Source organism: Lissotriton vulgaris, chromosome 7 (genome assembly GCF_964263255.1).
Source record: "Lissotriton vulgaris chromosome 7, aLisVul1.2, whole genome shotgun sequence".
NCBI lineage: Eukaryota > Metazoa > Chordata > Amphibia > Caudata > Salamandridae > Lissotriton > Lissotriton vulgaris.
In genome coordinates, this window is record NC_141695.1 from 1,116,618,675 (window position 1) to 1,116,635,129 (window position 16,455).

At 45.8% G+C, this 16,455-nt stretch overlaps 1 protein-coding gene across 1 annotated transcript in view; it reads right to left on the reverse strand.

Annotated features, from left to right (window-relative positions):
• Positions 1–16,221, reverse strand: part of DPYSL3 (dihydropyrimidinase like 3) — a 332,011-nt gene extending 315,790 nt beyond the window's left edge. The window contains exon 1 of the mRNA XM_086931567.1: positions 14,984–16,221. Coding sequence (XP_086787693.1) covers positions 14,984–15,328 — 345 coding nt within the window. The 5' untranslated portion in view covers positions 15,329–16,221. The remainder of the gene's footprint in view (positions 1–14,983) is intronic.
• Between the last annotated feature and the right edge of the window lie 234 nt (positions 16,222–16,455).

Genomic DNA, 16,455 nt, shown 5'->3' on the forward strand with positions numbered 1-16,455 from the left:
TGTTTTCTGGGAGCATTTTAGTGGGGTGACGCTCCTCCAGTCTAACGGAGGAGCCGCCCCCTGCTGCTCTCAGAGCTAGCAGCAGGGGGGAAATGTACAAAAAGGAAATCTACATTTCCTTCTATATCTCTGTTTTTTTAGATGTACAGTGCTTGATAGAAAAGAGATATTTATGGCAAAATATTTATTTTTCCGTGCTTTGGTAGTTATCGAAAGAAATATTCTCTCTGCATGTTTCTACACATTCTGAGCGTTTTGGCTTTTTAAAAATTTGACTCGTATTACCTACTTTTTGGTATGCTTAATTTTGTACTACAGATTATAATTTTATTTTTCATGTTAACAAATATCCCATCTCACCATTGGCATGCATTGTGTATATTACTTACAGTTCTGACAAATATTATTTGCAGTTCTGACAAATAGGAATACTGTGCCAGTCGGTGCTAATTTTCAAGTTGTCACAAATTATTTTACTAGACGAGATATTTTAGCTCAATGTTTGACCTGGTTTCTGTACGATAATGATAACGCTCTTATTTTGGCCATGATCACTTTATAATGTGCTGTACATGATGGGCGACAAACATTCTCACATCACTCCATTGAACTGTGTTATAATTTCTCAATTTCTCTGATGTTATACCACGATCATTCTCTGTTTATGGTATCTATCCTTAAATTGGGCAAAAGGCTTATTCGGCCTACACCATGGAGCTAAAAATATGGATTGAAGAGCAACTGATAATAAAATGTACTGCAGCAAAATCAAATGCTTTCAGAAAAGTGGTAGTCATGCATCTTATAATTGAAATTTTGTGAGGTTTGGTGTGGTCCTTATTCCAAGATGGGAGAGTTCACTGCAGAATCGGACTAGGACAAGAATAGGCCTGGGTGTCAGCTAAGCAGATAGCTTAAAAAGTGGTAATATCAGGGAAATCAACAATAAAACCGACCCACCTGGCCATAAAACCAGAGCACAGCGGATAAAAAACTAGCCCAGACTCTTATCTGTCAGACTAGCCCGACTGATTGACTATGAAATAAATGGGCAGCCAGATGCCTCCACGAGTTATGTGGCACCATCTGTTATGACCTTCATGTCTTCATTTCAAATCCCAGCCAGACCAACATGGACTTCATTGTTCTGAGGTTTATTAACTAGGTACCAATGAAGTAGGAGTTTGTAACACTGATTATTTCCACCACTTCAAAATGGCAAAAATTGTAATACGAGGCACCATTTTAAAACAATTCTTTAAAATGTATATTATATGAGTGGCTGTTGTTTTCTTACTATTGCAAGTAGTGATTGTAGAAGTAGTTAACAATATTGTGTAAACAATGCAGAGGTCACATATCAAGAAACGTGTGCCCTCGTCTGGCCCTTGGGCTTCTACTTAGACGCTCCTAGTGAAGTACAGAGAAACTATGCTGGGAGGCCACTCCTGCAGTCTACTTGTCTATTAGCAAACTCTTGGGACCAGTGTCCAGGATTAAAGGCAATGAAAGCAGTCATGGACTCCTAAGTACGAGTATGTGGTTACCATCCTTCCTGCCAGTAGCAGTCACTGGAGCAGGCTGCACATCCAGGATACTGTAAATGAGGCGCCTGCTGCTCATTGAAGCTCGCCTTGATCGAATGGAGTAATAATAATATAATCATAATCCACATTTGCAAAGCGCACAATCACCCGCTAGGGTCTCTAGGTGCTGGGGGCCGTCGGGAAGATTAAGCAAGCTATTGGCCAGAGTCACATGGTGCTGGGCTAACCTGCCGCCGGTGCCAGGGATCGAACTGTGATCCCCAGATTCTGGAGTCAGTCGCCCTAGCAGCAGCGCCACACCACGGAAGCTAACCAATCAATGCCAGCAACTGATGCTGTTCTCGCCTAATCTCAATGGACTCTCTGATTTTGCAATCATCAGCTCTTTCTTATATGAATAGAAAATCATGAAGCTAATTTCTGCCAGTTCACTACTGGCAAACAAACCCATGGGGGGCCTGGAATGCTGCCTCTGTGCTGCCTTTAGCATGAGACATACATGCTGGCCTAATCTGCACACCTATGACAAAGTATCCCATGCCTTTGGTTTCTTAGTCTCAATGCATATACATTTAGCAAAAGAGTTTGGAGCACAAACCCTTGTGAGACCGCCAAACAAGGTATAGGGCAACGTCCTGGCTGGAAGTGGGAAACCACCATAATGGGTTCAGTTGGATGCCGTGCACTTCTTTCACGTGCCACATCATAGTATAGTGAGTACAAAAATTAAGCAAATATTTGCACAGGTTTTGCCTATGGGGCCTATTGATGTTGCCAACGTTTTTAGCTATGCCTCCCAGCAGCCTGGATTTTATTCAGAATGGCTGAATAATGTTTATAAAGGTTTTGATGTGGCTGGCCACGTCATTTTATGGGTGTGTCCACCACTCATGCTATATGCTCAAGGGCTGCCCATGCAGCAGGAATGGCTGCCATGACCTAAGCACCCACCACCACCCGGGCCTCATTCTTCCTATAGCGTTGTGCAAAGTAGGGCTTGGACGAACATTTTTGCCAGGGGTGATTTTGGTTTCCAGTCTGTCTAGTACTATTATTGATTATACTCGGTTCCATCCAATTACAGCATATGTTTTGTGGCAAAGATTATAGAGCAATCTGTGCTTGGCCAACATAAATCTGCAATGATTCCTGCAATCTTAAAACCATATCAGTGAGACTTTTGACCAAGTACTGTGACATGGCACCCACTCACCTGGGGATAGCTATCACAATTGGATCGGATCTGGTGTGTGGTGTTGCAGCAAACAGGAGATACCCTTATCATGGGGCATTGATGACTACTTTGGAAACTTTGGAATTAAAATTATGATATTGTGAGGTCCGATCTACTGTTTTCAAGCTGAATGACTGACTCCGGAATCTGGAGATCGCGGTTTGATCCACGGGGCCGGCGGCAGATTAGCCCAGCACCATGTGACTCTGGGCAATAGCTTGCTTAATCTTCCCGACGGCCCCCAGCGCCTAGAGACCCTAACGGGTGATGATTCGCTCTTTACAAATGTGGATTATTATATTATTATTAATTTTAAGGGAAATCTGAGAGGTTGGGTACAAGCTGCAAATTTGTGAAATCATCCCACATTGTGAAACATGTGTTGGCTGGATGTTTACTTTTTTTGCGTCATGCAATATATTTATGAAAACGATTGAGAGAATACTACCAGAAAGTGGAATTTTATCAAAAATTGGAAAATTGAATAAAGACATTTTTATCTGAAGCAGCAATATTGATAAACTTTTTTGATATATTTTCTCTCAGAGAACAATGAAGTATATTCAGTGGTACAATCTATAAATTACACTAACTTATGGAGACTTCCAGCCAGTCCTCTTCATCTATTGGTCTATTGTTGTGTCATTAACCTTTTTAATTCTGTCCACTACAGTAGACAGCATTGGGCAATGAGTCAGCCCACTTCAGACTTTGGCTAATTTCCCTGTGAATAACAGCATTCTGCTCTTTGGAAGAAGACCTCCGCACGCAATGTAGTTCCTGTCAGTGTCTGGAACTACTATATCAAGATGTGCTTTTGAGACCAAAATAATTTTTTCTTTCAGGCAATGTTTTCTTTATATTGTTAGGGGTTGGTCAGCTTACCTAAAAATTAAGTCTTACAAAAACCATTACAAAACAACACAGGCATTGATAAAGCTAAAAGACTGCCCCCTAACACCAGTCATACTGCTTTGCCAATGCTTGTTTTATCTCATTTTATAAAAGAGTGAACGGTGCATGCTACGAAAACAGAACACATGCTTGTTTTATCTCATTTTATAAAAGAGTGAACAGTGCATGCTACGAAAACAGAACACACTTCTGATCACTATGTGGGCTTTACATATTACAGTAAATAAAAAGCACACAAAAGGTGTTGGGAGGAATGCTTGCAATAAGTATAACTTCTCAATCACTCAGGGTAACATCTCAACCCATGGCTCTTTTGCTCACCATCCCATCTTAGTTTAGACCGATTCATATGCAACTCAGTCTGGACCCTACCCAACAGAAACAGTCCAGCCCTAGCTGCGAGGCAAGGTCCTTGCTGAACTCGAACACAACCAACCCAAAATCAGTTTCACCTTGATTAGGGCTCATCAGTCTGGTATAGCTTGATTCCAGTGGCACAGTGAGCATGGGGCCCACAACTGAGCATACCCTTGCCACTTAGGGCGGTACATCAAACACACAAAAGGTGATGGTAGAAATGCATGCAACTTTTCTAACTACTGGCAATCGCTCTGGGTAGCATCCCAATGCATCGTTGATTTGGTCACCATGCCACTTCAGTTTAAACATAGCCTTATGTGAATCAGTCTTGACCCTGCTTCTCATAGAAACAGTCCAACCCGAACTGCCAGGTCAGGTCCTCACTGGTCCAGAACACAAGCAGCCTAGGACTAGTTTTGCTCTGTTAAGGGCTCATCAGGCAGGTATCTCTTGGATCCAGTGATACTGTGAGCCTGGGCATATATTTTGCCTCATAGGGCAGTGCATCAAATACACAATAGGTGATAGTAGGAATGCATGCCATTTGTCTAACCACTGGCAATCTCTCGGGTAGCACCCCAACGCATTGTTCTTTTGCTCACCATGCCACTTCACTTTGCACCCACCCTAATGCAAATTCGTCTTGATCCTGCTCTACTGGGAACAATCCAGTCTGAACTGCTAGACCAGGTCCTACCTGAACAGGAACAAAAGCTACCCAAGACTGCTTTCATCCTGATTGGGCTGCTTCAGTCGGGTGTCAGCTGGTTTTGGTGGCACAGTGGTCCCTTGTTCACTGTGCCACTGGAATAAAGTTTTGATTGAGGACTCTCAATAAGGACGAAACTGGTCAGAGAGGACCTGGCTTGGAAGTTTGGTATGAACCGTTCTTAACACCTTCAGCGCGGCACGAATTTTCGCGCTGTGCTGAAGGTTCTAAATAACGGGCGTGGTTGTGACGGAACGGTTCCGTCATGAGCACAGCCCAACCAGCGCTCATGACGGAACCGCTCCGTCATGAGCATCGAAGGGGTTAATGGAGCAGGATCAAGAATGATTTTCATATAGCTGGATCTAATGCGAGATGGGATGGTGGGCAAAAAAGCGATGGGTAGGAATGCTTGCCCAAGCAATTGCCAGTGGTTAGACCAGAGGTCTTCAAACTGTGGGGCACGGCACCCTGGGGGGGATTGAATGTGTTCCCAGGGAGGCGCCAATGAGTCTGCAATTACATGTAAAAAAAGATAGCCTAGAAGCGCGAAAGGCGCGTTCCACAGTCAGAGTTCTACAATTGCTCTTGTTCAATATGTTATGGAAAGTCAAAGTTCAATAATAACTCCTCCGATTTTTCTATCTTCACCTGGACCTTTATTAATAGAATGGGAAGATTGGCTACCTATGTTTGAGAATTACTTAGATGCTTTAGATGGTTCAAAATTTAGTGCTGCAAGGAAAAAAGCTTTACTTCTAAATAACATAGGCAAAGAAGGCCAACGCATCTTTAAGTATTTACCAGTAGCGACTTTACCAACTGGCAATGCAATAGAAGATGTGTATCTTGAAGCTAAAAAACGTTTAGAGGTTAGGTTTGCGAAGGAGATTAACATTGTCATGAACCGATACCAATTTTACACCCATAGGCAAGAAGAGAATCAATCTATAGATGAATTTGTATCCAAGCTCAGAGAGTTATCCCTGAAATGCAAATTTGGAGCAATGACAGATGAGTTAGTGAGAGATCAACTCATAGTACAATGCAGATGCAAGAAAACGCAGGAACGACTTTGAGCTGCGAAGAATCCTTCCTTGAAAGATGCTATAGACATAGCCAAGGTTTTAGAACATGCTTTAGATATGGTTGGTCAAATATATCGTTTTAAATGGTGAGGAGTTATTGTAAACATTGAAAAGCATAGATACAGCCAAATTACATCATTAAGGAATTGTTGATTTCTCTTTTAAGGGTTGGATTGCTTTCCTCTGTATTCCAGTTGGAAATCGTGTGGGTTTTTTTCTTCGGGTTTTACTTGTTTTTTACTGTTGAAAGATATTCTGTTGTAATTTTAATTAATCATACAATAAATGTACTCTGGTTTTGATTCAGATTCTTTCTGTGGGTAGGTGTTTCTGTGTAGGAAACAACTGGGTTATTTAAAATGTTTGTGCTTGTGGGTGTCTCAGAGAAAGCTACATATTTGTAAGTTATTTCCTGTATGCATGTAACATATAAAGTGTGTGTGTGCGTGTGTGCATGCATGTGTGCGTGCGTGTGTGCTTGTGTCGGTGCATGCATGTGCGTGTGTGTGTGTGTGTGCGTGCAGGGAAACATCACTTACAACGCAAGCATTATAACGCACTACCATTACATCGCAACCATTACAACGCAAACCATTACAACGCATTGCGCTGGGGGGCGCTCTAGGATAGGGAATATATTTAATTTACTATCCAACACCTTCCCTACTTTCCACGGGGACTGGAGTTGGAATAGTAAATTAAATAATTCACTATCCAGCGCCTAAAAGCACTATGCGTTGTAATGGTATGCGATGTAAAAACCGCGTTGTAACAGCAGGCGTTGTAATAGCCTGCGTTGTAACGTCATAGATCCGTGCGTGCATGCTTCTGTGCATGTAAGAGTTATATATGCATGCAACATGGCCCAAGCAACAATGAAGGGAGGCAGGGGACTAAATAGACTTTTTGACAATGTTGGTTTTTCAGACAAAGTAGCAGAAAGCCTTCCATGGCCATCTAGCCTAGAAGTAATAGCCCTGTTTAGTGGGCAGTACCTATCCTTAGTGAAACTGGTGCCGTGACACTTTTGCCCAGGTGCCCACTGCATCATAATTATGAATGCTTTGCAATACAAAGTGGACATTGGGGCGCGTTTTCTTTGCTAGTGTTGGAGCAGATGGGGTCCTTGGCAAAAAAATGGGGGGGGGGGCAGCATGCAGTAGCTCATTTTCTTTGTAAAAGAGACAAGACTTGTTTCGAGTTTGAAATGATGGTCAGAAAAAAGGCAGGGAAGGAGTAAAAGAAGTGATAGCCTGCTTCTCATGGCTACAGCCATCATTAGTGCAGCAGTTGGAGTGCATTGAGTCCCACAAAACCCCAATTATGTGCAGTAGTGTTTTTGGTGAATTCTTTTCTTGTTTAATGCTGTTTCTTTTTTATAAGGTCTACATTTAGTGTGCATACTGAGCTACAGAATAGCAGCCCTGAAATGATCTCATGAGCCTCGCCCTCTAAGATCATCCCTACTCCTCCCACTCCCCAAATCCTTGGCATATAGTTTTGGAGGGGGGCCCCACTTCAAAACATTTTGCTTAGGGGGGGCTCAGAGCAAAAAAGTTTGAAGACCTCTGGGTTAGACTTACTGTAAGCATTTCCTATCATTTTTTGTGTGTTTGCAGTGATGCTTTAAGTGGCCATGGATGTGCCCAAACCCGGGTCCCTTGCTCACTGTGCCACTGGAATCAAGCTACACCCAACTGAAAAGCCCAAATCAGTTCAAAACTGTTCTAGGGTTGCTTATGTTCCGGTTCAGGGAGTATCTGGCTTGGCAATTTGGGCTGAACTGTTTCTATTGGAGCAGGGAAATACTGATTTGCGAATAGCTGGGCCTAATCTGAGGTGACATGATGATCAAAAGGGCGCTGGGTTGGAATGCTAGCCGAAGTGATTGACACTGGTCGGACATATTGCAAACATTACCAATCACCCTTTTTTGTTTACAGTGACACTCTAAGTGGACAGTGGGGTGCCCAGATGTGAATAATTTGCTCACTGGGTCACTGGAATCAAGCAACCCTAACAGAAGAGCTCTAATCAGATCAAAACCTGTTAGGGTTCCTTGTGTTCTGGTTCAGAGAGGACCTGGCTTGGCAGTTTGGGCTGGATTGCTCCTATTGACGCAGGGTCAAGAGGGATTTGAATATAGATGGATTTAATCTGAGGTTGCATGGTGGGTAAACGAACAATAACATAACACCCGAATGATTGCATGTGGTTAGAGATGTTTGAAGTAAAGAGAAAAACAACAATAATTTGTGTTAATGGTATTTCCTTGTACTTTTGTCAAGATTGGAACCAGTGCACCAACAGAATGTGAATTTAGTACATGAATGATGAGTTTTCAGTATGAAAAATCACAAAATTTATTGTCTATCTTGTGGAAGTTGTTGATGCGCTGACGCAGCTGGTCCAAAGTATGTCATTTTTTAATTATTGTTCATAGCACTTCTCTTCTGGTTTTGCCATATATCTGGTTGACCAATAAAGTGAAACTGATGAATTGGTTCTTAAACTGACCGTCCATTCACAGTTTGGATGCTGATTGCATGCAAATTAATGTACATGTTGTGTAGTGGCTCACAAAATACCTTGCGGGATTGCTTGGGTTCCGCAACTTTCTGGAATATTTCCATTGTATCTAATGATGTCACCACTTAGATCAATCACAATCACATATGTTATGTCACCTATGTGAACGAAAAAATTAAGGGGTGGACTTATGTCTGAAAACTCCTGAGCTTTTACATTTATTGACTTTCCTGAGTTTTGATTGCAAAGTGGGGTCTGTCCTGCATAAACAGAGATTGGCAAAGCCAATATGTCTTAGAATAATGTCTTAACACATGCAACTCTACTACTAAAGAACACCTGGTAGGGTACAGCCTACTCAACACTTTCGATTCTGGCTTCTGCACCAACCACAGCACCATCACCACCCTGATTGCTCAACCATCAACATCAGAACCCTCCTCAACTGAGGTGAGACAGCAGCCTTGATCCACCTCGACCTATCAGCGCATTCAACATCATACACACCCACACCCTAATCAGAAGACTCCACCACATCGGCGTCCAGGGAGACGCCCTCAAATGGATCAACTCATGCATCACAGAACACACCCAGAGAATCTGGCTACTGCTCTTCACCTCCGAGCCCAAGAGCATCATCTGCGTCATCCCCCAAGGTTCCTCTCTAAGCCCCTCTTTGTTCAACTCCTACATGATACCACTGGCCAACATCATCAGCACCCATGGACTCAACATCATCTCCTATCTGGACGAATTCCAACTCATCCTCTCCTTCACGGAAAGCCCACCACCACCAGAACCAAATTCCAGAATGCCATGACAAGCATCTCCGACTAGATGAGGTCCAACTGCCTGAAGCTTAACACAGACAAGATGGAAGTGCTTATCTTCGGTAGGAACACCTCACCATGGGACGACATCTAGTGGTCCCCCATAATCGGACCCACAACTACCCCTGAGGACCACACCTGCAACCCTGGCATCATGCTGGACAGCAAACTTACCATGAAGCACCAGCTCAATGCAGTATCCTCCTCCTGATTCCACACCCTCTGCATGCTTCAGAAGATCTTCAGATGAATCCCCATCAATATGAGGAAAACTGTCACACAAGCTCTTGTCACAAGTTGACTGGATCATGGAAACGCATTCAATGCGGGCACCACCACCAATCTACTCAAGCGACTTAAGACCATATAGAATGCTGCAGCCAGACTCATCTTCAACCTCTCCAAATGGACCACATTCACCCACCACCTCAGAAGCCTCCACTGGCTCCCTTCCAGAAGGGATGCCAGTTCAAGATGCTAACTTACACCTACAAAGCCGTCGACAACCAGGCAGGGCCGGCTCTAGGGCGGTGCAACCAGTGCCACAGATGCCATCTACCCAGGTGCTGACTTCAGGTGGTGCTGTGTTTGCAAGTTTATTTTAGTTTTAAAAGCACCTGCTGCCACTTTCCTTGCCTCCAGCACTTCCAAGCAACAATAAAAATGTCAAGCTAACTCTAATGATGAATGTTCTTCCTGGCGAGAGATGGAGTTTTGTCTAGTTGAAGTAATGACTGGTCATAAAATATCACAGAGGATTAATATGCTTGCTGCAAAGAATGCGTACCATGCAGATCACAAAGTGCATAAAATGTAAATAGGTCAGTTGGTTTCTGCTGTTCTAAGAGACATCCTTTTGGTACTTGCAGTTTATAAGTTAAAATCCTAATATAGAACAGTAAATTATTTACTGTCAACAAAGAACCCCATGCACACAGCAAGGTATAGATTAGAGCATAGGTTTATATTGCAAAAAGGATTCATTTTGGAAGAAATTGATTCTTATTATTAAGGAGAACCCTCAACTATGGTGTTCCATTTTCAATTTTGAGTTTGTTCTTCTCCAGACCAAGCACTCACACTAAACTGCCTACCAGTATGGGTGACATGTCACTCCTACACCTTGTAGTCCTCTGGATTTTGTAACATTTCCTATATGCTGATTTACACATGTATGATTGATAGTCTCAGTGTAATGTGTGTATGATGTAAAGTGCTCTGACACCCTAAACAGGTATGAGTGGCCCTATATAATTAATTAAATGCACCTGAAAGAGAGTGGTCATGGAGTCTTCAGGGTCACTGTTAAAAGGTGGTGGTGAAGGAATCCATTAATGGGGTGCGCCAACAAACATTGTTGCATCAGGCGTCACCAGCGCTAAAGCCGGCCTTGCAATCAGGGACCAGCCTACATCAACCACCGCCTGACCTTCCACCTACCCGCAAGACAACTGCACTCCGCCTCCCTTGCATCTGCAGAGGCCGTTTCTGCTGCTACTTCGCCACCAAGTCCTAGAATGACCTCCAACTCCACCTGCGATGTAACTCTCACGCACAGACTTCAGAAAGGGACTCAAGACCTAGCTCTTCGACTGAAGACCTGCAAGACCTCTAGCGCCTGGATATTCCCAGCGGTGATTAGCTGTGCTCTACAAGTACTAAATTATCGATTGACAACCAAAGGAGAGAGGCTGCAGGAGTGGACAAACAGGACTATACAGCGAACAATATTTCCTCATACAGTTTAATACACTCACTGTTGTAGAGTATACATAGAATACACCCAAACAGCCAATAGCATTCGGTGAGAGCACTGGATTGAGCCAAGACATGATTGACAATGTATCAAGCCAATGGCAGAAAGAAGCTGGTCCAAGAAAGCCAGTGGTTGAAAGGGCAATCCACTCTATGCATAGTATAAGCAATACACAACCTATGACTCCCTATTATCAAGGTGTCGGGGGAACGAGAGGGATGTATGGGCTGTCTATATTGGCACCCTCTCACATAAAATACACACCACAAAAAGAAAACTAGACATAAAAGGAGGAAGCACGCCTTGGAAATACCTTAATTCTGGGGGGCCTTGACTTCCTATATGACCTACCGTCTGGATAGGACCAAGATACTCAAGAACCAGCCGCGGCCCGTGGAGGGAGTTCCAGTGGGGCAGAAAGGTGGGGCGGGGAGGGGCAGCGTGGGGGTGCCAAAAAACCGAAATATGGATAATTGGAGGTAAGTAAACAATTGAATAAATATGCGATGGAGTGCGCACTACGAAATTCGTTTTATTAATTACATTGTTTACTTACCTCCAAATATCCATATTCCGGTTTTTAGAACCCCCCACCCTGCTTCTCCCCCGCCCGCCTTTCTGCCCTACCGGAACTCCCTCCACGGGTCGTGGCTGTCAAGAACATTCCTCAAGGTTTGTAAACAATTTTAAAAAAGTGTAAGGAATGGTGTTACTAGGTGAATGGGCAGGGGGTAACCTTTGACGAAGTAAGTCCTGTAGGCGTGTGCCAACATTTCAATGTACCATATGGGCTCTTCCACCATTTTTTTGTGAACTCATCTGCTCTTGTATTTATCTTTGGGCTCACATAGTGAGTCACTACAAGGTCTCCCTCGTTGTATTCCTCCACGAGGTTTGCCTAAGTTAAGTTCAGGCTATGTTGTGCAATACGTGATGTGTGATATATGCATGCATTCCTGGCTATCACGTTTCACCTTATTCGCCAGTTTGCTGTGGATTGCGCTGTATACCTACCACAATTGTTGCAAGGTTTTTCACATACAGCTGAAATTCAGCACGCAGCAAGGTGCATTGTCTTCAAGTATTTGTCCTCAATGTATCCCACCTTATATTCTGTGTTTATTAATTTACTACAGGACCATTTAATAAGTGATGAAGAAGAGTTTTTGTGTCCAGCGGGAAGAAAAGATTGGGGATGTTGTGTATGTCTGTTGTGTGTTGAGCATCCATGCACTAACAGCATAGGAAAATAGGGATTCCAGATCCTGCTGAAAGCCACGGACCCCGGATGGTGCCACGTGCTGAAACATGTTGACCTAGTAGATGCAGGAGTAATAATCGCTCCTTGTTTTTAACCATCTTGTTGCTTCATTGAAAGATTAATGGTAGTTCCCATGAAGAGGCAACCGTTATTTTTTATTTTCTATTATCGGGATCCTGTTCCCCAATCCTAAGTGCTTTCTGTGAACAAAGGAAGCCTGCCCGTCATTAGAGAATTCTTTAGTGAGCAAGGAAGGCCAATGGTGAAGCATTGTTTGGTTTAGGCCATTCCTTACACATTTTTTTTAATTGTTTACAAACTTTGGTGAATGTTCTCGGGTGGTTGTCCCTATCGAGACTATTGGGCATATAGGGACTTCAGGGCACCCCAGAATAAGGGTATTTGCCAGGTGTAGACCCTTCTTTTTTACACGTCTGGTTTGATTTTTGTGATGCTAGTGCAAGCAATAGTCTGTTTGACGGTAGTCCTAAAATCAACTTTATTTCGTTTATTTTCCTCTTCCTTCGATAGATGAAAAAAGACAGACACTCCATGCTAGCAGCTAAATGTACCTAATTTCATCTACATAATTTCAGCAATAAAACTGGAATGTAATCCCTATATATTAGCTGCAGCCCTGTTGCCTTCATGAGTACATTTGCTTGTTTCTCCTCCTAACTGCTGAGCCGCCGCCTGCGAAAAGAGCACGTGGGATTGACGTTTTCAACATTGCCATATTGTTTTCATTACACATAAGACAGCGTCCCGAGGCCCGAGACTGAGAGCCATTTTGGAAACCCAAAGCGCGAGCGCAGTTAATCACACAGCACAAATTCACTCCCAGCGGCAGCACAAACAACCGCCACGACGACTACATATTTTCTCCTTGCTTTCTTCGGGGCTCTTTAAACTTGGCCACTTGTTTAGAAAGCGGCCGAGCCTTCCAGACGTCTTGTCCCATGAACCGAAGTAAACGTGGACGTCTGGGGTTGTCCGATGGGCCTACAGCTGTGTAGCTGCACAGCAGCGCCAGGAAGCCCAGACTGACGCTTTCCAATAAATAATTTAGAGACAAGCAGACATCCTGTTGGACAGAACCCCCTGGCACTTGTCCGCGATGAGAGAGCAGACAAAGAGAATGGGTGCAGCCGGGCCCTCCTCACACAAACCATATGAACGCATTAAAAATGCAGCAACGACTTCATCCTTTTAAGTGAAATAAAAACTTCCCTCTCCGCCCTTTCCAGACAATGGAACGTACACTTTGGAGGAAATAAAGTGCAACGCCAAACACCGCTTCCTCCGGTAGCGTCGACTGATTTGGCCGTAAAGTGACATTGTTAAAACATTTCCTTAAAAAGAGATTTCTAATGCAGGCCAAGAGAGGAGAGGTAATGAGGGTGAAAAGTGCAAAGGGAGAGGGGATGAGTTGCTTGTCGTGAAAAGGTGCTGGCATCACGTGATGCAAAAGAGGAGGAGCCGAGGACAGGAGCGGTGCACCTGCCGGAGCATCCTTTGGACCAAGAGGACGTGGATGTGCCGTCACAGTATGCAAACATTACCGCCAACGTAAACTTGAGCTCTGCAGCGGGGCAGTGACCGTCATTTGCACGTATTACTGGCAGGGGCAATGTTTCTGTTTTCATGTACCGCCAACTATGTGAATACACCCAGAGTTTCACAGATGTTAATGGATTGAACTGCAAGACAAATACCGCCGAGGTTAACATTACCGCCAACGGTATTTTTCCGCCAGTTGTTTAATAACTCGGGCGTAATTGAAGGGTATTATGCTTTTAACACTTTGTGTCTGAAGGGGCGTGTGTAGCCTCAAGTATGGAATCATGGTTGTAGTTAGCGGTATTTTTAGGGATTCCGGTTATTTAAGCAGTTGTATCTGCGTGGTGTTATACCTGAATTTGGCGTTATGTGCAGGGATTTTTAAAAGTAACTATGTCTGCAAAGAGTTATTCCAGCAGGGGGTCTGGCAGCAGTGTGTCAGACATGTCAGCGAGACGTTGTGTCCTTTTGAGACGTTTCCACGTGGAGTTGCGCCTAAGGAGTAGTGTTCTAAGAGATATACGCCCACATGGGCTTGCATCTTGCTGAGATGTGTGCTTGCAAGCAGCTGTTTCCGAAGTGAAATATGTCTGCGTTAAATTTGGGGTTCAGGCCAGGGATGTATTCGTGCAGAGAGTTGTGCCTGAAGGGAGCTGGGTCTGCAAGGGTCTGTGTCTGCAGAATGACGTTCTCTATTTACTTCTGCCCGCATTCATTGTTTTTCTGCAGGGAGGTGTGTCTGAAGGGAGTTGAGTGTGCAGGGAGGTTTGCCAAACTATAGGTTTGATTACACGTGTAGTTTGTTTCACGTGGAAATCTGTTTGCAAGGACTTGAGCCAGTAAAGAGTTATCTGAGCAGGGAACTGTGTCTTCATGGGGATGCAGCCGCATAGAGCTGTGCCCACAATTCTGCCTGCAGGACACTGAAAGAGCAGGCATGACTCTACAAGGTTAGTTTTGTGGCAGATGCAGTTGTTTCTCAGTGAGCTCGTGTCTGCAGGGGGTTATGTCTCCAGACTTCAGAGTGCGGGGAGCTGAGTGTGCAGGGAGTTAGGTGTGCGGGGACAGCTGTCTACCTGCAGCAGAGTTTGCACCCAGTCTTGTCTGCACAGAGTTTCGTGTCTGTGTGACATGTCGCGCCCACACGGACATGTCACCTTATGGAGATTGCATGAAGCCGCAGGATCGCCCTACCTTGCTGTCGCTGAGGTTCTGCAGCACTTCCTTCCCTCCCGAGGTCCTGATCTCGATGCCAGCGACGCCGTTGCCCGTGGGCGACCGAGGGGTCCCCGGGTCCCCTTGCCTCTTCTCCTGGGGCACCTCTGGCTTGCTGGGGCTGCGGGGGCTCCTGGCACCCTTCTGCCCCACTCCCAAGGCGCCGAAGTCCAGGGTCTTGGACTCGAAGGCCCCCTCCACGCTGCTGAACATGCCCCCGTACTTCACCCGGGGCACCTGGGCAGTGGTGCCCGGCCGGGCCAGGTAGAAGGGCAGCTCCTCCTCCGGGTCCTCCTCCCGGGTCCGCCGGTTCCCCGAAGCCATGTTTGGAGGGTGCGGAGTCTCAGGGGACAGAGGACGGGCGAGAAGGGGAGAAGAGAGCCGGGGGCTCAGGGATGGGGCTGAAAGTGGGGAGAACTGGGAGGGAGGGGCTGGTCGGCGGGGTGGCGGAGCGGACGCTGGAGCCGGGAGAGGCAGCCAAGGGAAGGTGCTGCTGCTCAGAGGGAGGGCGGAGGGGGCTCGCACTCCGAGAGGATGACAGAGCAGAGGGAGAGGTGCCAATGAGGCTGTGAGAGCGGGGAGTGACGAGCACCGCACCGAGAGGGACGGACGGAGGAGGGGAGGAGAGAGCGGGCAGGGAGTGGAGGCTCAAGCAGAGAGAAGAGGGCAGGGTGGGACCGGGGCTTGAACAGTGAGGAGGGAAGAGCAGCGGCGAGGGCGCCTGGAGGGCAGAAAAGGGAATGTGGAGGAAATTCGGATGTAGGAGGCTAGAGCTGGGAAGGGTGCAGGTATAACACAGAAAGTGCGGCGCAGGTAGGAGGGAGCAACTAGTGGGATACTGATGAAGATGGAGTACGAGGAATGAAGAGATGCAAGTGTAGTAGGGGGAGTAGGTGAAAGGAAGGCGTAGTAAGTTGAGACTGAGCGAGAGAGCAGAGTAGAGACAGAAGTTTTAGAGGATGAATGGTAGATAGGAGTGCAGACGGGTCACAAGAGGTCAGAGCCTGTGTGCTGTGAGGCAGTAGAGTAGGGCGTGTGGGGAGCAGCAGTGTTCCCGGAGGGCAGGACTGGCTCGGTGCACGGCGGTAGGGCCGGGCTGGGGCCGAGCAGTGCTGCTGTAGGGAGGGCTGCACGCAGACTGCACCGGGTGCTACTGAGAGCCCAGGTCAGCGGCGCTCAGACAGAGACAGACAGTGGTGTCCGAGGGAGGTCTGCGCAGGGCGGGCAGAGGAATCTCCGCCTTTATACGGTAGGCGGCGCTGCTGCGCCGGGGCCTTGGCACGCGCGGCCAGAGGAAGACACAAAATGATGAGAACAGCAGCATCAGGGGAGTGGACACAAGGACACACCGTGCACTGCGAAAACACACACAGGCGCCGTGCCTGTCAGCATCCTTCGATGCCTCCATGTGAAGGTCACGGACTGTCATCAGAGTTTTCACCCCTTCCCTT